Raw genomic sequence first — 21,411 nt, forward strand, 5'->3', positions numbered from 1 at the left:
CACAGAAGAGACAGCTTCTGTGCTGCCTCGGTAGGGGAAGCAATGTAATGAATAACCAGGTCTGTCTTTTAGAAAGATGTCATGACCTGGCTTGGTGGTTCATGCCTGCAATCCCAGCACTTTGGGAGCCAAGGGGGACAGATCACTTGAGGTCAGGAGCTCGAGACCAGCCTGACCAACATGGCAAAGCCCTGTCTCTACCAAAAAACATACAAAAATTAGCCGGGTGTGGTGGTACTTGCGACTGTAGTCCCAGCTACTTGGGAGACCGAGGCAGGAGAATCACTTGAGCCTGGGAGGCGGAGGTTGCAGTGAGCAGAGATCGCTCCACTGCCCTGCAACCTGGATGACAGAATAGGACTCTATCCCACTCGCCCCGACCAAAAAAAGAAAAAGAAAAAGAAACATGCCATGGGCACAAAGGTGCAAGAAGGAGAGAACTACTCGCGGTAGTTATCAGCTTCCTGGTCTTCATTCCTCCTCAGTAAAATGAGCGGAGTTGCGTGTATCTGTGGTTGTTTCGAGGGTTAAATGAGAACGCAGGTAAAGCGGTCGCACGGAATAACAATAATGTAAAGCATCGTTAGCCTCCATCACAAGCAGTTAGGCCTACTAGTTAAGCCCGTGGGCTTTGCTTCCTCTTGGCCCTGGGTTTGTGTCCCGGCCATGTTAGGTAGCGTATTTTGAATCTGGGCAAGACGGGAGGATGGTAAGGAAGGGTTGGATAAAAGAGGGTGTGGACGATAAACTTGTGTCGAGTGGGACGGGTGGCGGTGCCTCTGGTGGGTGATGGATTCTTACTCCCACACGGGGAACTTGGACAGCTTTGGACAGGACAAGGCGGGCCCTGGCAGGAGACTGCCGACGTCCAGGTGACAGTGGATGTCAGTTCAAAACTAGCACTGCTCTCCTCCCGCGCCCAGAAAGAGCCCAGAGGCCCGGGGTGGGCGCTACGGCTGGAGAAAGGGGAAAGGAGGAGGCAGCGCGGGTAGGGGCGGCCCCAGATGTGCAAACTTGGAGCAGCAGCGCACGGGCGGGGAGGGTGGAAGGCCCGCGTCGGGCTGGGAGGTGCGCCCTGCCCTGGCCGGAGGACGAAGGAATCCGAGCTGGGGGCCTGGCGCGGAGGGGAAAGGGGGGCGCCAGGGTGGTGAGCGAGACTGCAAGAGAGATGGCAGGAAGCCGGGAGGAGCGCGCGGGGGAGGAGACCGCGGAGGGGAAGGGGAAGGGGAAGGGAAAGGGGCGGGTGGGAAGGGAAAGGGGCGGGTGGGAAGGGTGGAGAGCAGGAGAGAGAAGGCAAGGAGAGTCGAGGGGAGGAGAGAGGAGAGGAAGGGTGGGGAAAGGAGGAGAGGAAGAGAGGACTAAGAGGGGAGCAAGGCGAGGAGGCCGCGGCGGGCGCAGCGGGCACCTGGGCCGGGCTGCCCCAGCGAGCAAGGCGCCGCCATTCCGCTGCTCGGGGCGCCGCCGCCGCCGCCACCGCGTCCGGGGGCCATGCTCCCGCCGCCACCGCGCCAGCCGCCGCCCCAGGCGCGTGCGGCCCGCGGCGCGGTGCGCCTGCAGCGGCCCTTCCTGCGCAGCCCGCTGGGCGTGTTGCGGCTGCTGCAGCTGCTGGCCGGCGCCGCCTTCTGGATCACTATCGCCACCAGCAAGTACCAGGGCCCCGTGCACTTCGCGCTCTTCGTGTCGGTGCTCTTCTGGCTGCTTACTCTGGGCCTCTACTTCCTCACGCTGCTGGGCAAGCACGAGCTGGTCCCCGTGCTGGGCTCGCGCTGGCTCGTGGTCAACGTGGCGCACGATGTGCTGGCGGCCGCGCTCTACGGCGCCGCGACCGGCATTATGAGTGACCAGATGCAGCGCCACAGCTACTGCAACCTCAAGGATTACCCGCTGCCCTGCGCCTACCACGCCTTCCTGGCGGCCGCCGTCTGCGGCGGCGTCTGCCACGGCCTCTACCTGCTGTCGGCGCTCTACGGCTGCGGGCGTCGCTGCCAGGGCAAGCAGGAGGTGGCGTGAGGCCGCCCGCGCCCGCCGCGGCCCTGATCGGGGCGGGGGACCCCCGGAGACCAGCGCCCCCAGTCCCTCCCCTCGCCGCCGCCCCGCGCGGGTGCGCCCTGGCACCCTCTCCCTGTTTCCACTGTCGCCCGCGTCCAGGGACACTGACGCGCAGCTCCCGCCCGACGGCAGCGCCGCCGCCGCCCAGAATCCCAGCCACTGCCCAGAATCCCGACAGCCGCGCCGGACGCGCAGTCTCCCGGGACCAGCGCAGGCTGCGATCCGACGGGCGGATGCACACTCGCAGACCAGCCGCTCCGAGGCGAAACCTCGCGGTTCCTCTTCCCTTCCCTGCTGAGACTAAGACGTGGACGGGCGCCGCGTAGATCCGGAGGAGGCTCCCAAATTGGAACCAGGCTTCCGCCTGCCCCCTTCCCTCCCTCCCCGCGGTCGGAAGAGCACCCCCTTCCCCGGCCGCTCTCCCAGCCTCCGGTGCTGTGAAACGCAGGCGCTGGGCCGCGGGCGGAGCTGAGGACAGGCCTTGGCTGGTCGCAGGATGAGCGAAGAGTTTGGTTTTAGCTGGGGGTTGTGCGGGCATCCTGCGAGGCCCTTCTCAGTCTGTCTCTCGGTGCTTGGTTGTCCTGGGGTGGGGCCCATCCGCTGAGGTGGGGACGGATAGGAGGAGCCGGTGGGCTGTACACATACACTTGTGGAGTCTCCTCGTGCCTCTGCCTACTCCGCCTTTGTCCTTCAGGTTTTTGCAGGCCAGTCCCGAACACACGCTAACTGTCCTGGCCTCTCTGTGACACAAGTTTCTTCCCAGCCTTCCTCACAGGCTTCTGCCGCCCCCCTCATCCTCATCCCCCCTATCTGTTTGCATTAGGAGTCCCACGACCATGGCGGAATGTTAAGGTGAACCCCACCCCTTCTTACAGATGGGGACCCAGAGCCTGCTCTTGGGAACAGCCAGAGTAAGATTAGAACCCAGACTTGCAGTCCAGCGCTGTTTTCATTAAAAGGGTGGGTGAGTCAGGACCCCTGGCTCAGGAGCCGCCTCTCCTAAAAGAGGGTTTCAAGGCCAAATAGGTTTGTCAGCGGTGCTGTCTCCCTTTCCTGGAGATGCTCATTAGCTTATCAAAGACTCTGAGAAGTCCCGCTATTACAGGAATAATTTAGTTTACTGTATTAACTGCTCCTGGGCCTGGAGCAGTATTCCTACCTTGAGGTTCCATGCATCCCTGTGCTGTACGGGCTCTCATTCATGCCTAAGGGCCCAACCCATTGGCTGTGTTCTGTTTGAAGATTTGGGGAGCGCCTTCTCTTTCTTCCCCAGGGAATTTCTCTAGCAGAGGGAGGGGACCCACCCCATGGAGGAAGGAGATTGCTGCCCCTCGCCAGAGACCCGAACTGGGAAATATGAACATTCCTTTACATTGTTGGAGAAATGAAGCCAAAGTTGTTCAGATGGTTTTCCCAGTCTAAAGGAAAGTCACCTGCAAGAGATCCCGGCACTGACCTGAAGCAGCTGGCAGGGTGGATCTCCCTTACCAAAGAGAAGAACCACTCTCTGACGCTGGGGTGACCTGCTGGCTGGGCCTGTAAAGTAAGACGCTTCTTGGTTTTCTGGAAGGGGTCATGGGCATTTGAATAAAAAGCACAGAGCCTACTCCTTTTCCAAAAGTTAAAGGGTTTTTATTCAGAGCAAGTTGGAGAGGTGACAGTAATAACCACAGTATCTATGGAGTTGTGAAGATTCAATCTTTTCGCTAAAATCCTTCAATGGTCTGCTCTTTTATTTTTTCTTTCTTTTTTGTTTTGTTTTTGAGGCAGTCTTATTGTGTCACCCACACTGGAGTGCAGTGGTGTGATTGTGGCTCACTGCAGACCTCCCAGACTCAAGCGATCCTCTCATCTCAGCCTCCCAGGTAGCTGGGACTACAGGCACGTGACACCAAGCCTGGCTAATTTGTAAATTTTTGTAGAGACAGGGCCCCATTATATTTTGTATACTGGTCTTGAACTCCTGGGCTCAAGAGATCCTCCTGTCTCAGCCTCCCAGAGTGTTGGGATTACAGGTGTGAGCCACTGTGCCTGGCCCTGCTGTTTGAAAAGGCTCAACCTTCTCTGGATTAGAAACTAGAAGAGGGGAGGCCATGTGTTTTCGTGAGCTTGTTTTTAAAGTTTAGGTGCACAGGTGTTAGATTTCTCTGTGGAGGTTGCAAAGGTGTAGTTTTAGGGTGTGTGAAGCATGAATGTAATTCTAGATATGTTGCCGTCAGAGCACCTGTGTAGCTCTACTATGTGGCTGGCACATCTCGAAGCATTTTACAGGTGTCCATTGATTCTCTCAATAACCCTATTGAGGTGGGTTCTAATGTCATTCCCATATTCCGAATGAGGAAAATGAGTCCCAGAGAGGTTAAATACCTTGCCCAAGGTCTCCCAGCTAATGAGTGGTAGAGGTAGGATTTGAACCCTGGCAGCCTGGCCTCTTCATGACCAGGCTATACTCTATATAGTAGGGTATCAATACATGTTAGATACATGTTAATGTATCTGGTTTTTAATTAACATGTAATGTACATGTTAATATAGCTGTTTTTTAAATTGTGGCAAAATATACTTAAAATTTACCATCTTAACAATTTTTAAGTGTATAGTTCAGTGGCATTAAGAACATTCGGCCGGGCGCGGTGGCTCAAGCCTGTAATCCCAGCACTTTGGGAGGCCGAGACGGGCGGATCACGAGGTCAGGAGATCGAGACCAGCCTGGCTAACACGGTGAAACCCCGTCTCTACTAAAAAATACAAAAAACTAGCCGGGCGAGGTGGCGGGCGCCTGTAGTCCCAACTACTCGGGAGGCTGAGGCAGGAGAATGGCGTAAACCCGGGAGGCGGAGCTTGCAGTGAGGTGAGATCCGGCCACAGCACTACAGCACTCCAGCCTGGGCGACAGAGCGAGACTCCGTCTCAAAAAAAAAAAAAAAAAAAAGAACATTCACAGCTAGGCACAGTGGCTCATGTCTGTAATCCCAACACTTTGGGGACGCTGAGGCTTGAGACTAGCCTTGGCAACATAGCAAGATTGTGTTTCTACAAACAAGTTTTTAAAAATTAGCTGAGTGTGGGGTGTGTGCCTGTGATTCCAGCTGCTTTGGAGGCTGAGGGTGGGGATCGTTTGAGCCCAAGAGGTCGAGGCTGCGGTGAGCCGTGTTGGTGCCACTGTACTCCATCCTGGGTGACAGCGAGACCCTGTCTCAAAAAGAACATTCATATTGTTATGCAGCCATCACCACCACCACCACCACCATCTATCTTCAGAACTTTTCTCATCTTGTAAAACTGAAACTCTGTACCCAGTAAAATCGTGGGGTTTTTTGTTTGTTTTTTGTTTTTGTGTGTGTGTGTGTGTGAGACGGAGTCTCGCTGTCACCCAGGCTGGAGTCCAATGGCGTGATCTCGGTTCACTGCAACCTTCGCCTCCCGGGTTCAAGCCATTCTCCTGCCTCAGCCTCCCAAGTAGCTGGGACTACAGGCGCGGGCCAACACACCCAGCTAATTTTTGTATTTTTAGTAGAAACAGAGTTTCACCATGTTGGCTAGGCTGGTCTTGAACTCCTGACTTCAAGTGATCCACCCACCTCAGCCTTCCAAAGTGCTCAGATTACAGGCGTGAGCCACTGCACCCGGCCAAATTGTGGTTGTTTTTGTTGTTTTTTTCTCTTCTCTGGGAAATTCTAGAACACTGATCCCAAAGTCCCCCAACTCCTTCAATGTCTCAGTTAGGCCAGGTCCCACTGCCAAGCTCCAGGAAGGGTAATGTTCCCTCAGCCCCAAGTGCTGATGCGGTGAGAACTTGGGGTGAGACACTTGGGGTGCCTTGGAAGCCCATTGACTTTGGCTCTCCTGTTGCAGGTTTCCATGTTGCTGAGGCCATGGAGATTCCCGGAGCTGGTCACACCAACCACTTTCAGGGCCCGCTGCCCTGGGCTGGCAACACCATTCTGGCCTGGGCCTGCAGAAACTTTCAGAGTCTTCACTGGCAGTAGGGGGAGATGGGGAGAGGAATGACCTCTGCCCAGCAGCTTCCTTTCCACACCATTCAATGGAAGAGCCCAGATGGGTGAAGACTGATTTTGCCTTAACTCAAGAGAATTCCTGTTCTCCTTGTGCTATGATTTGGACACAAGATTCTGGACACCTGGAACTTAGCTGTGTACTCTTGTACCCTAAACAATGGGTTTGAGTTCCAGCCTTTATTCTTTTTTTCATTTTTCAGATCACCATCTAAGTTACATCTTTAGCTCAGGTCCATCCTTCTCAAGATCTCCTTCTTAGCCCCCAGCCCCTGGTGCTGTCTGTGGTCAGATGACCTTACTCAGGAGCAGATATCTCCTTGGCCGCCATGGAGCCTCATCCATCCACACATGCCTGTAGCATTCCAGAGCTCACTGCTCTTCTAGATGTGCCTTCCCGCTTGGCTTCCAGCGGCTTGTGCTCCCTCTGTCTGCCAGGTATGAGAAGGACGCGTAAGACCGCCCACATTCACCCTCCCTCAAGGCCCTGTGCCATAGGGGTGGCCCCTGACCTGCCCCCAGAACTTTTGGATACTGGAGGCAGTTGCATAGGCCTCTCTCTCTGGGTACCAGGACTCAGTCCAGCCCAAGACCACTCTGGGCAGCTCCCATCCCAGTCTAGGGCCATTTGCAGACCCAGGAAAGGATTTCTACAGTGTTCTATAAAAGCCAAAAGGGAGAGTGGATTTGGGAAGAGTGAGGGTGGTTGGGGAGGGGGGACCGATGTGCCTCATTGTTGAGTGGTGATTACAAATACGCTTTTGTGGATAAAGTTTGGTTGTTTGCTCTTGGCGTGTGTGTCTTCTGTCCTGGTCTTCTGCAGTATCCCTCCCATTCTGTGAGGTCCTCCCATTCTGTCTCATTGTGCCTCACGCCCTGCCGCTGGCCTCTTTTCTGCCTCTCTGGCTTCCTCTTTCCTTCTAGGAAGGAAAGAGAGTGAGTTCACAGATGTCTGGTGCAATTAGGAGCCTGGACCAGGGGTTGCCTGAGGACAGAAACCAGAGGGAAGAAAACTGCCTGTGTCCCTGATGGAGGCTGGAGGAAATTCCAGAGGCTTTTGTCCCTGCTCTCAATGGGCGCTCTGTTACAGAGCTCCACTGCCTCTCATTCTGGGCGCAGAAAGACCGTGGTTGTGGAGCTAGAGTGTCCTGTTCTAGTCCAACCCCATCGCTTTACAGAAGGGGAAACGAAGTCCAGGGCATGGTGGCAACCTGCCTGATGCTACATAGCTGACGAGGGGCAGAACTGGGGTCTCCTGTAGCCCAGGCCCTGTTTTTTTCCCTGCATACCACTGTGGCCTGCTCTGGTGTTGCCGCCTGGGCCACACCCCACCTGCCTTTGCCCCGATTCCCCTCAGATTCTTTGCCCAGCCAGCTGCTGGCTACTGACGGATGCCCTGGAAAGGATGTGAGGGCAGAGTTAAAAGGCTTCCTCCCGGGCTCCTCCTCCCTGTGCCCCGGGCGTGAAATCTGCAGCCAGGAAACAGTAATACTTTTTTCAAAACTCACCTGGAACACTCCTCCTCCCTGTGCCCTGGGCGTGACATCTGCAGCCAGGAAACAGGAAGATTTCAAAACTCACCTGGAACAGCTCCAGGCTGGGATCTGATGCCACATGTGTGCACCACACCCACTCTTTTCCAAAGAACCATTCCAGTCCCTGTGCACACAAACATACACACAGGCACACACGCTGTCTTCATAATTTGGTTTGTGACTGGACAGTGGGTGGAGGAAAACACCATCAGCTGCCAAGGCCCCTCCCTTACTCCCCTCTTCCCTCTCCTGTCTGTGAATTTCAGGCAAAGTAAAAAGTGGCTCTGCTTTCCACAAAGGCTGGTAAGCCCCTGCTCTACTCTATTTTAGTGGTGGAGCGTTTTGCGGTTTAAAATGTGCTTCTCCCTGCATTACCCTATTTGATCTTCCCTGTAGTCTTTTGTTTTTTTGAGATGGAGTCTCGTTCTGTCACTCAAGCTGTAATGCAATGGCATGTTCTCAGTTCACTGCAACCTGTATCTCCCAGGTTCAAGCAATTCTGCCTCTGCCTTCCAAGTAGCTGGGACTACAGGCGTGCACCACCACGTCCCACCAATTTTTGTATTTTTAGTACAGACAGGGTTTCACTATGTTAGCCAGGCTGGTCTCAAATTCCTGACCTCACATGATCCACCCGCCGCAGTCTCCCAAAGTGCTATAATTACAGGTGTGAGCTACGGCACCAGTCCCTTCCCAGTAGTCTTATAGGTTGGCATTGTTGCCCCCCACATCTCCTACCCCATTCAATAGAGGAAATGGAGCCCAGAGAATGGAAAGGCCTTATCCATGGTCACACAGCTGGCTAGCGACAGGGCAGGGACTAGAAGGCAGAGGTTTCTTTAAGCGCTGTGGTCCTTTGGCAGGCTCTAAAGCTTATGGGGAGTTTAGTTTTTCTTCCAGGAGACCAGGTGTTTAGGAATGGCCTAATCTGGCATTTCCTGCTTAGTGCACTTTGAAGTAAGACACTGCTTCTCAGACATAATGAGCTCCTTTGAGTGGGAAACCTCAGGGTTTATGTCTATTACTTTTCCTGCTTTTCTAGGGATGGAGGTGGGGTGGTCAGCGGTAAAAAGCGAGAATAAATGAATATTTTCAGTGATCAAAGGAAAAAGCAGGAATATGAGACAGAAAAGTTTGGTTAGCATGATTTATTTACGTGTTTCTTGTTTGGTCACAATAGTTAGTTGTAAAATAAAATAGCAATATATATCCATAAAAATATAATACCAATATACACCATCAAAAAATGTAAGCAGTATGGATGTGTAAAAAGTAAAAAGAGAAGCTGGGCCAGGTGCAGTGGCTCATGCCTGTAATCCCCAACAGTTTGGGAGACTGAGGTGGGCAGATCACTTAAGCTCAGGAGTTCGAGACCAGCCTGGGCAACGTGGCAAACCCTGTCTCTACAAAAAATATGAAAAAAAACAGCTGGGCATGGTGGCGTGTGCCTGTGGTCGCAGCTATTCAGGAGGCTGATGTGGGAGGATCTCTTGAGGCTGGGAGGTTGAGGCTGTAGTGAGCCATGATTGTGCCACTGCACTCCCACCTGTGCAACAGAGTGAGACCCTCAAAACAATAACAAAAAAGACAAAACGTAAAAAGAGGCTGGGCGTGGTGGCTCACGCTCTGGGAGGCCGAGGTGGGTGGATCACTTGAGTTCAGGAGTTCGAGACCAGCCTGAGCAACATGGTGAAACCCTGCCTCCACCAAAAAATACAAAAATTAGTTGGGCATGGGGGCATGTGCCTGTAGTCCCCAGCTACTTGGGAGGCTGTGGCAGGAGAATTGTTTGAACTCGGGAGGCAGAGGTTGCAGTGAGCTGAGATCATGCCACTGTACTCTAGCCTGGGTAACAGAGTGAAACTCAGTGTCAAAAAAAAAAAAAAAAAAAAAAAAAGTAAAAAGAAGTCATTTGACCATCCTAATCTCCTTTTTTTTTTTTTTTTTTGACATGGAGTCTCACCCTGTCGCCCAGGCTGGAGTGCAGTGGCGCAATCTTGGCCCACTGCAAGCTCCGCCTCCTGGGTTCATGCCATTCTCCTGCCTCAGCCTCTTGAGTAGCTGGGACTACAGGCGCCTGCCACCACGCCCGGATAATTTTTTGTATTTTTAGTAGAGACGGGGTTTCACTGCATTAACCAGGCTGGTCTCAAACTCCTGACCTTATGATCCGCCTGCCTTGGCCTCCCAAAGTGCTGGGATTACAGGCATGAGCTACCATGCCCGGCCTTGACCATCCTAATCTCATACACTAGAGAAAAATCATTGTGTTTTGTTGTTTTGTTTTGTTTTGTTTCAAGACAGAGTCTTACTCTGTCGCCTAGGCTGGAGTACAGTGGCATGATCTTGGTTCACTGCAACCTCCGTCTCCCAGGTTCAGGTGATTCTAGTGCCTCAGCCTCCCGAGTAGCTGAGATTACAGGTGTGTGCCACCATAACCAGCTAATTTTTGTATTTTTAGTAGAGACAGGGTTTCAACATGTTGGCCAGGCTGGTCTCGAACTCCTGATCTCAGGTGGTCCATCCACCAAAATTATTGTTAACTATTAACTCTCCTTCCTCTTTTTTCTTTTTGAGACAAGGTTTTCCTCAGTTGTGCAGGTTGGAATGCAGTGGTGTGATCACGACTCACTGTAGCCTTGACCTCCTGGACTCAGGTGATCCTCCCACCTCAGCCTTCCAAGTGGCTAGGACTACAGACACACGCCACCACACGCAGCAAATTTTAATTTTATTTATTTATTTTAGTAGAGACAGGGTTGTACCCTGTTGCCTAGGCTGGTCTTGAAGTCCTAGACTCAAACAATCCGCCGACATCGGCCTCCCAAAGTGTTGGGATTACAGGCATGAGCAACCTCGCCGGACCGCTCTAGTTTTTATAACTAATCAAACATTTATGGATGTACACGCGTGCGCACACACACACAGACTCTTGTACAACTTGCTTTTTTAAATGTAACAATAATATAGTTCTAACTCTGTATGTCCATAGAAACAGTAGTCAGGGACTGCAAGAATTCTATGGGCTTTCTGGAGCCTTTATAACTTTCTTACACTGGTTAACTTTGTTAGTCCCTTGGCTGTTCCCTATAGAGATCTTAATAAAACCCATAAAAGGAGGTGGGTCTTTTTCTAGCGACGAGGAAACTGATAGTAGGGAAAAGTGGTTCCCCAGGCCTGTGCTGTTTTTAACTCCTATCCTGCCAAGAGTAGCAAGGATGGGAGAAGCCCTGGAGTGGCTGCATCCCACTCCACAGCCAGTGTTGGGGACAGCAGCCTCAGGGACTAGGGTAGTGGGGGCAGCTGGAAAGAAATGAGGAGGGCCTGAGACTTTCTGGGCCCCGTGGGGCAAAGTATGCTGGGGAGGTGGTCAGAACCCAAGAAGACCACTTGGACATGCCCGGCAGGAGGTCTATGGGACCCACCCAGGCCAGCCTCAACAGCCTGTGGAAATTCCTGACTGGTTTCTAATCTTAAGGCCCTTCTAGGCCGGGCGTGGTGGCTCAAGCCTGTAATCCCAGTACTTTGGGAGGCTGAGACGGGCGGATCACGAGGTCAGGAGATCGAGACCATCCTGGCTAACATGGTGAAACCCCGTCTCTACTAAAAAATACAAAAAACTAGCCGGGCGAGGTGGCGGGCGCCTGTAGTCCCAGCTACTCGGGAGGCTGAGGCAGGAGAATGGCATGAACCCGGGAGGCGGAGCTTGCAGTGAGCTGAGATCCGGCCACTGCACTCCAGCCCGGGCGACAGAGCGAGACTCTGTCTCAAAAAAAAAAAAAAAAAAAAGGCCCTTCTGCCCTCCCTAATCCATAGACTCATGGCCTCATTCCTATTTTTTTTTTTTTTTTTTTTGAGACCATGTCTCACTCTGTCACCAGGCTGGAGTGCAGTGGCACAATCTTGGCTCATTGCAACATCTGCCTCCTGGGTTCAAGCAATTCTCCTGCCTCAGCCTCCTGAGTAGCTGGGATTATAGGCGCGTGCCACCACGCCCAGCTAATTTTTGAATTTTTAGTAGAGATGGGGTTTTACCCTGTTGGCCAGGCTGGTCTCGAACTCCTGGCCTCAGGTGGTCACCCAGCTCGGCCTCCCAAAGTGCTGGGATTACAGGAATGAGCCGCCGCAACTGGCACCTTGGGATCTGGTAGGCACCCAGGCTGTGCCATTCCTTCCCCAGCACGCATGGGGACAGGAAGCTGCTGGAGGCCGGAGGCTGACCCTCCAGGCTTCATACTTGCCTGTCCCTCAGCCATCTCCAGGATGCCTGAAGGGAGCGCCCTGACACGTAGTTGTGAAGCACTTCTGAGTCAAGGCTGGGAAGAGGGAGAAAGGGAACTAGCTTTAGGAAGGACCTACCATGAGCCAAGAACATAATGGGTGCCTTATATAACATCTCTTATCCTCTCATTCCCACGAAGTAGCAAATACCCCCATTGAAGAGTCGTGGAAACAGGCTCACAGGAGTAGGATGATGTGCCCTAGCACTTGACTATGTAGTGACTGAAACAAGATTCAAACTCAGGTCTGTGCCACCGTGCCACCATGCCACCATGCTGCTTCAAGGATTTCCCAGCAGACAGGCTTTTTCCCAGCCATCCAAATACTTCATCCAAACTTCATCCGAGTTTTGAAATATTTACATCTTGAGCTAATGCAGGAAAGAAAGACAAAAGAACAGGCCAGGAGGCCCGGCGTGGTGCCTCACGCCTGTAATCCCAGCACTTTGGGAGGCTGAGGCAGGTGGATCACTTGAGGTCAGGAATTCGACACCAGCCTGGCCAACATGGTGAAACCCCGTCTCTACTACACATACACACACACACACACACACACACACACACACACACACACACACACACACATAAAATTGGCTGGGTATGGTGGCAGGCATCTGTAATCCTAGCTACTCAGGAGGCCGAGGCAGGAGAATTGCTTGAACTCGGGAGCCAGAGGTTGCAGTGAGATGAGATCATGCCACTGCACTCCAGTCTGGGCGACAGAGCGAGACTCTGTCTCAAAACAAAACAAACAAACAAACAAAAAAAACAAAAAAAAACTAGGTGGGGCATGGTGGCTCACACCTGTAATCCCAACACTTGAGGAGGCCAAGGCAGGGGGATTGCTTGAGCTCAGGATTTCGAGACCAGCCTGAGCAACATAGCAAGACTCCATCTCTATAAAAAATAAAAAAAATTAGCTGGGCATGGTGGCATGCAGCAGTAGTCCCAGCTACATGGGTGGCTGAAGTGAGAGGATTGAGCCCAGGAGGTTGAGGCTGTAGTTAGCTATGAGTGCACCAGTGCACAGCCTGGGCGACAGAGCAAGACCCTGTATATATTTTTAAAAAGTTATTACAAATCTGAATTATGTCACTTCTCTCTTCCCAGGTTATAATGAAGTTACCTAGTTACCTTTAGATATAAACAGCTTGCTGTGCTGAGGTCACTCTCCCATTCCCTGGAGACCGTCCCTCTGTCTGCAGGATGTGAGAAGGGTATATCAGAGTGCCTCCCAGCCCCTCCTCCCTGTTGTGGCCCTGTGCCAGAGGTGTGAACACCTGACCTGACTCTGAACTCTGGATACTAAAGCCTCTGCCTCTTGCAATCTTGTCCTGTACTCTGTTCTATCTCCTTTTGTGTCTCCCAGGCAGTTAGCATGACTCATTCTAATTTTTGGGTGAGCTCAGGCTATGACATCAGAGGTGAGCTCTATCTCTTATTAGTTGTTCAGTCTTAGGCAATTTATGAAACCTCTTTGCCTCTCAGCTTCCTCACTTAGTAAACGGGGATAATACTGGTACCTACCTCACTGGGCTGTTGAAAGACCTTCATGAGATGAGGCGTGCCTGGCAATTTCGTCAGTGCAATTCAGCCCTCAGCAGTATGTTTGTTGGGAGGATTTCATAAGATACACGTAAAATGCTGGGCTCAACGCCTGACCCAGTCATAGTTAGTGCTCATAAATGTGAATTCCCTCCTGCCCCATTCCACTCTGGGTCTCCCTGCACCTAAGGAATGATAATCTCACCAGCCTAGGCTGATCCTTCTTTCTCATTGGTGTTTACTGTTCTTTCTTGAGTTCTTTCTTGTGGTTTTTTTTTTTTTTTTTGAGATGGAGTTTCACTCTTGTCACCCAGGCTGGAGTGCAATGGAGTGATCTCAGCTCACTGCCATTATGGAGGCTAAGGCAGGAGGATCACTTGAGCCCAGAAGTTTGAGGTTGCAGTGAGCTATGACTATGCCACTGTACTCCAGCAAGACCGTGTCTCAAAAAAAAAAAAAAGAAAAAAAAGAGAAAGAAAACATATTCATAATGTCCAAAAGCTTCCCTGTGCTCTTCGTACTCCCTCTTCTTTCCTTCCCATCTCCCCTACCCCAGGTAACCACTGATCTACTATGATCATAAAATTCTAGAATTTTATATAATGTATAGTATGTATTCCTTTTGGGAGAGGGCGGTATCTGGCTTCTTTCACTCAGCTTAATTATTTTGAGATTCATTCATGATGTTGCAGTAACAGTAGTTCATTTTCATTGCTGAGTGAATATATAGATATAATTTGTTTAGCCTGTTGTATTGTTTCAAATTTTTGGTTATTGCAAATATAGCTGCTTTGAATGTTCATGTGCACGTCTTTGTGTGGACACATATGCTTTAATTTCCCTTGGGTACGTGGAATGGCTCCTCTGTGTGGTAGGCTTATTGTTTTTATTATTTAAAAATTGTCGGCCGGGCGCGGTGGCTCAAGCCTGTAATCCCAGCACTTTGGGAGGCCGAGACGGGTGGGTCACGAGGTCAGGAGATCGAAACCATCCTGGCTAACACGGTGAAACCCCGTCTCTATTAAGAAATACAAAAAACTAGCCGGGCGAGGTGGCGGGCGCCTGTAGTCCCAGCTACTCTGGAGGCTGAGGCCGGAGAATGGCGTGAACCCGGGAGGCGGAGCTTGCAGTGAGCTGAGATCCGGCCACTGCACTCCAGCCTGGGCGACAGAGCGAGACTCCGTCTCAAAAAAAAAAAAAAAAAAAAAATTGTGTATATTCCAGATGAAATGTGTGTGTGTGTGTGTGTGTGTGTGTCTGTGTGTGTTCTTGCTTGGCATTTGTACCAGAGGGGGTGATTCTGGACTCACAGACTAAATTAGGAAGTTTTTCATACTGTTCTATGCTCTGGAATACTTTAACTGTATCATTTTAAAAAATGGGTTCTGGCTGGCACAGTGGCTCATGCCAGGAATCCCAACACTTTGGGAGGCCAAGGGAGGCAAATCACCGGAGGTCAGGAGTTTGAGACCAGCCTGGTCAACAAGTGTTCAATAAATACATCTTTATGTATTTATTTACTAGACCAACAAGTTTAGTAGAGACCAACCCCGCCTCTCCAAAACAGAAAAATTCGCTGGGCATGGTGGCGGGCACCTGTAATCCAGCTACTCGGGAGGCTGAGACAGGAGAACTGCTTGAACCCAGGAGGCAGAGGTTGCATTGAGCCGAGATTGTATCACTGCACTCCAGCCTGGGTGACAGAGACAGACTCTGCCTCAAAAAAAAAAAAAAAAGGTTTGATAAAATTTGTCTATGAAATAATCTGGGCCTGATGCCTTTTGGGTTTCACATTTTTATTTTTATTTTTAATTCTTTCAATTTTGTAAACGGTAGTTGGTGTATTCAGGTTTTTGGTGGGTCACGTACTGCTCTCCCATGGGTGATATATGTATTCAGGTTGTCTGTCCCACTAGGCTGTAAGCTTTTCAGGAAATAATTCCAAGCTCTTGATCTCTATAATCCCATGAAAGGCACATGATACATAGTCATTGGTGGAATGAATAAATGCTGATGGCTAGCTGCTATAACAAATACACCTTAGCATTTCAGCAGCTTCATATAATGAAAATCTATTTGTTATTCACATACAAATCAATTTCTTCCTCACATAATTGTCCACTGTGGCTACTCTGAGGCAGAGGGAGACACTCCACCATAGGGTGAGTCAAGGACCCAGGCTCCTTCCACCCTGTGGCTCGGCCATCCGCTCTGCATTGAGCTCGCAGGCGAGGGAGGAGAGGCAGGAAAAGGTTTCTACCTCGATCTAGAAGTAACAGAGCTCCCACTCACCTCCTTGGGAGTAACAGGACCTGCTCTATAAGCAGAGGAGGCTAGGAAATGTAGTCCCTGGCCAGGCAGCTGCTGCTTAGCAACATCTCTATATCATGGTAGGGGGCACAGGACTTTTTGGTGGACAGTTAATTGTCTCTTTCAAGGGTGGCACAAGGTTTTATTGCTGAGGTTTTCATTGCCTTGCTCTGTGAGACTCTGTTAGTGCCAGTGTTTGATGAATGGTTGTTTTCATAGCTGCCAAGAGCTGTTGAGTAAGAATGTAACTGCAGACAGTCATTTCCTTGCTGTGTTTGTCCAACAACCACTGTCTCACAGCTGGAAAACTCATTACTCATGAGTACTTCTTTCCCAGGTACAAGAACATAAAGATGTATTTATTGAACTTTTTAGGGCAATGACACTTCACTGTTAATCCAAAAATCTACACTGGTCAAACGATGAGTTTAAATACCAGGGAAAATCCAAATATTAAGGAGAATTTAAAGATATATACCAGTCAAATATTTATTTCATTTGTCTATTCATTTTTTTCTTTCTTTTTTGTTTTGTTGCATCTATTCATTTTAAAAATGGAAACCTAATTCATATACCATAAAATTTCACATAACAAAGTTCCGAGTTTTATTTTTTCTTTTTATTAATTTTATATTAATAATATAAATATATTTTTATATTCACCAATAATATATTTATTAATAATATATTTATCAATAACTTATTAATTTAATTAATTAATACTAAATTAATTAATTAATTAATTAAGAGACAGAGTCTTGCTCTGTTGGCCAGGCTGGAGTGCAGTGGTGCGATTTCGGCTCACTGTAACCTCTGCCTCTCAGGTTCAAGAGATTCTCCTGCCTCGGCCTCCTGAGTAGCTGGGATTACAGGCACCCAACACCATGCCAGGCTAATGTTTGTATTTTTCATAGAGATGGGGTTTCACCATGTTGACCAGGCTGGTCTTGAACTTCCGACCTCAGGTGTTCTGCCCGCCTCAGCCTTCCAAAGTGCTGGGATTACAGGCGTGAGCTGTTGCATCCAGCCAAAAATTCCCAGTTTTAAAGTGCACAATTCAGTAGTTTTCAGTATATTCAGAAGGTTGTACAACCATCACCACCATCTAATTCAAGGACATTTTCATCACCCCAAAGAGAAACCCTGTACCTGTTAGCAGTCACTTCCAGTTCCTCCCTCCCCCAAGTCTCTGGCAACCACTAATTTACTCTGTCTCTATAGACTTGCTTATTCTGGCTGGGCGTGGTGGCTCATGACTGAATCCCAGCACTTTGGGAGGCTGAGGTGGGCAGATCACCTGAGGTCAGGAGTTCAAGACCAGCCTGGCCAACATGGTGAAACCCCATCTCTAGTAAAAATCCAAAAAAAAAAAAAAAAAGGCCAGGCATGGTGGCTCACACCTGTAATACCAGCACTTTGGGAGGCCGAGGCGGGCAGATCACGAAGTCAGGAGATTGAGACCATCCTGGCTAACACGGTGAAACCCCATCTCTACTAAAAATACAACAAAATTAGCTGGGCGTGGTGGCGGGTGCCTGTAGTCTCAGCTACTCGGGAGGCTGAGGCAGAAGAATGGCGTGAACCCAGGAGGCGGAGCTTGCAGTGAGCCAAGATCGCGCCACTGCGCTCTAGCCTGGCTGACAGAGCAAGACTCTGTCTCAAAAAAAAAAAAAAAAAAAAAAAAAAAAAATTAGCCAGGTGTGGTGGCAGGCACCTGGCAATCTCAGCTACTCAGGAGGCTGAGGCAGGAGAATCGCTTGAACCTGGCAGGCAGAGGTTGCAGTGATCCAAGATCATGCCACTGCACTCCAGCATGGGTGACAGAGCAAGATGCTGTCTCAAAAAAAAAAAAATTTGTTTATTCTGGACATTTTACATAAATGGAATAATATGTGGCTTTTATGTCTGGTTTCTTTCACTTAGCACAATGTTTCCAAGGTTCATTCATGTTGTAGCATGTATTAATAACTCATTTTTTTTTTGTCTTCCAACATGATCTCAAGACTCATTTTTTATGGTCAATAATATTCCAGTGAATGGATAGAATATGTTTTGTGTATATCATTCACTAATTTTCAATTTTTCTTTTCTTTTTTTTTTTGAGACAGAGTTTCCCTCTATCACCTAGGCTGGAGTGCAATGGCGTGATCTCAGCTCACTGCAACCTCCGCTTTCCAGGCTCAAGTGATTCTTGTGCCTCAGCCTCCTGAGTAGCTGAGATTACAGGCGTGCGCCACCACGCCTGGCTAATTTTTGTATTTTTAGTAGAAATGGGGTTTCGCCATGTTGCCCAGGCTGGTCTTGAACTCCTGGCCTCAAGTGATCTGCAGGCCTTGGCCTCCCAGAGTGCTGGGATTACAGGCATGAGCCATACCGCCCAGCCTCTTAAAATTTTTTAAATTGTAGTAACATACACATAACATAAAATTGACCATTTTCTTTTTTTTTTTCTAATTATACTTTATGTTCTAGGGTACATGTGCACAGCGTGCAGGTTTGTTACATATGTATACATGTGCCATGTTGGTGTGCTGCACCCATCAACTCATCATTTACATCAGGTATATCTCTTAATGCTATCCCTCCCCACTCCCCTGATGCCACAACAGGCCCCGGTGTGTGATGTTCCCCTTCCTGTGTCCAAGTGTTCTCATTGTAAATTGACCATTGTCAAGTGTACAGTTCGATGGTATTAAGTCCATTCATATTGTTAAACAACATGGTCTACACTGACTGTTGTGCAACCGTCACCACCATCCATCTCCATGGCTCTTCTCATCTTGCAAAACTAAAACCCTGAACCATGAAACAGTAACTCCCCATTTCCTCCTCCCTACAGCCCCTGGCAATCACCATTCTACTTTCAGTCTCTGAATTTGACTATGGTAGGTACTTCATAGAAGTGGAATCATACGGTACTTACCTTTTCGTCACTAGCTTATTTCATTTAGCATAATGTATTCAAGGGTCATCCATGCTGTAGCATATGTCAGAATGTCCTTCGTTTTTAAGGCTGAATAATGTTCCGTCTTCTGTATATTCCACATTTTGTTTATCCATTCATCCATTGATGGACCCCCGGGTTGCTTCTACCTTTTGGCTATTGTGAATAATCTGCGAATGAACATGCATGTACAAATATCTCTCTTTGATACCTTGCTTTAAATTCTTTTTTTTTTTTTTTTTTTTTTTTTGAGACGGAGTCTCGCTCTCTCGCCCAGGCTGGAGTGCAGCAGCGTGATCTCAGCTCACTGCAAGCTCCGCCTCCCGGGCTTATGCCATTCTCCTGCCTCAGCCTCCCGAGTAGCTGGGATTACAGGTGCCCGCCACCACGCCCGGCTAATTTTTTTGTATTTTTAGTAGAGACGAGGTTTCACCATGTTAGCCAGGATGGTCTCAATCTCCTGACCTCGTGATTTGCTCATCTCGGCCTCCCAAAGTGCTGGGATTACAGGCGTGATCCACCGCGCCTGGCCAAGACCTCGCTTTAAATTCTTCTGGGTATATATTCAGAAGTGGAATTACTGGATCAAATGGTAATTCTATGTTTCAATTTTTAAGGAACTGCCACAATGCTTTCCATACCATTTTACATTCTCATTGACAGTGCACAAGGGTTCCAATTTCTCCACATCCCCACCAACTTTTTTTTTTTCCCCTCAAAGAGGGAGTCTCACTCTGTCGCCCAGGCTGGAGTGCAGTGGTGCAATCTCAGCTCACTGCAACCTTTCGCCTCCCAGGTTCAAGCAGTTCTCCTGCCTCAGCCTCCTGAGTAGCTGGGATTATAGGCATGCGCCACCATGACCGGCTAATTTTTGTATTTTTAGTAGAGACGGGCTTTCACCATGTTGGTCAGGCTGGTCTCAAACTCCTGACCTCATGATGTGCCTGCCTCAGCCTCCCAAAGTGCTGGGATTACAGGCATAAGCCACCGTGCCCAGCCCCCACCAACTTCTTATTTTCCATGTTATTTATTCATTTTTAAACAAGCATTCATTGGGTACCTACTATGCCACAGCTCTATACTTCGTAGAAACTGAGGCTGCCAGAATGTTAAATCTGTTTCCCTGATGTTAGGAACTTAGGAAACAATGGAGAAACAGTCATGTTCAAGAGATAGAGTGAAATGCAAGGTGATAGGTGCCTAATAGAGATGGAATCAATAGTAGATTGGATAAAGAAAATGTGGTACCAGCCGGGTGCTGTGGCTCATGCCTATAATCCTAACACTTTGGGAGACCCAGGCAGGTGGATAGCCTGAGCCCTGGTGTTCGAGACCAGCCTGAGAAACATGGTGAAATCCTGGCTCTACAAAAAAATACAAATATTAACTGGGCTTGTTGATGCATGCCTGTAGTTCCAGCTACCTGGGAGACTGAGGTGGGAGGATCCCCTGAGCCCAAGGAGGTGAAGGCTGCAGTGAACCATGATTGTGCCACTGTACTCCAGCTTGGATGACAGAATGAGACCTTGTCTCAAAAAAAAAAAAAAAAAAAAAAAAAGAAGAAGAAGAAAATATGGTACATATATACCAAGGCCTTAAAAAGAATGAGATCATAGCCTTTGCGGCAACATGGATGGAGCTGGAGGCCATTATCCTAAGTGAGCTAACACAGGAGCAGAAAACCAAGCACTGCATGTTCTTACTTATAAATGGGAGCTAAATACTGAATACACATGGACACAAAGAAGGGAACAGACACCAGGGAGACACCAGGGCCTTCTCGAGGGAAAGTTGTAGGAGGCTAAGGATTGAAAAACTACCTATAAATACACAGATACTATGCCCGTTAACTGGATGACAAAATAATATGGACACTGAATCCCCATGACTTGGAATTTATCTATAGAACCAACCTGCATATGTACCCCTAAAACAAAAAGAAAAGCTAAAAAGAAAAAGAGAGAGATGGAGGCCGGGCGTGGTGGCTCACGCCTGTAATCCCAGCACTTTGGGAGGCTGAGGCGGGTGGCTCACCTAAGGTCAGGAGTTTGAGACCAGCCTAGCCAACATGGGGAAAACCCATCTCTACTGAAAATACAAAAATTAGCTGGACATGGTGGCAGGTGCCTGTAATCCCAGTTACCTGGGAGGCTGAGGCTGGAGAATCGCTTAAACCTAGGAGGCAGAGGTTGCAGTGAGTCGAGATCATGCCACTGTACTCCAGCCTAGGCGACAGAGTTAGACTCCATCTCAACCACCACCCCCCCCAAAAAAAAAGAAAAAAGAAAACGATGGTGTGTGATTTCTGAGGATGCATCAGAAGAGACCTTTGGCTTCCTTCCTGGCTCCCTGGTGGATCTCTTATTCTGGGTTAAGGCATTCGCCATGTCAGGAGGACATTCAAGAAGCCCTCAGGAGAGCCCCAAGCAAGAGGACCTGGCACTTCTGCCATCTTGTCACTGTGAGAGAGTGCCAGCATCACCTTGTCAGCCCTGTGAGGAAGCCACCCTGGGAGCTGATCCTCCAGCCCCACTAAGCCTTCAGATGATTGCAGCCTTGGCCAACATGTGACTGCAACCTTATGAAAGCGCCCGAGCCAAAACCACCACCAAGCTGCTCTTGATTTTCTGACTAAAAACACCCAGAACCCAAAAAACTATGAGATAATACATGCTTATTGTTGTTTTAAGTCATTAAGTTTTGAAATACTTCATTACACAGCAAGAGATAAC

At 49.4% G+C, this 21,411-nt stretch overlaps 1 protein-coding gene across 2 annotated transcripts; it reads left to right on the forward strand.

Annotated features, from left to right (window-relative positions):
* Positions 1 to 1,300: 1,300 nt before the first annotated feature.
* On the forward strand, positions 1,301 to 6,857 carry MARVELD1 (MARVEL domain containing 1). Of its 2 annotated transcripts, none has more exons than XM_074002389.1 (2): positions 1,301 to 3,914; positions 5,905 to 6,857. In XM_074002389.1, exon 1 carries the CDS (start codon positions 1,489 to 1,491, stop codon positions 2,008 to 2,010), a length of 522 nt encoding a protein of 173 aa, XP_073858490.1. In that variant the 5' UTR covers positions 1,301 to 1,488; the 3' UTR covers positions 2,011 to 3,914; positions 5,905 to 6,857. The 2 variants fall into 2 exon arrangements, with proteins under 2 accessions (XP_073858490.1, XP_045217248.1); XM_045361313.3 differs by having other exon boundaries at positions 1,301 to 3,592.
* Positions 6,858 to 21,411: the final 14,554 nt, after the last annotated feature.

Source organism: Macaca fascicularis, chromosome 9 (assembly GCF_037993035.2).
Source record: "Macaca fascicularis isolate 582-1 chromosome 9, T2T-MFA8v1.1".
NCBI lineage: Eukaryota > Metazoa > Chordata > Mammalia > Primates > Cercopithecidae > Macaca > Macaca fascicularis.

Bases quoted from the DNA above. Each gene is read 5' to 3' on its own strand.
- MARVELD1 (XM_074002389.1), top strand. From the start codon at position 1,489: ATGCTCCCGCCGCCACCGCGCCAGCCGCCGCCCCAGGCGCGTGCGGCC.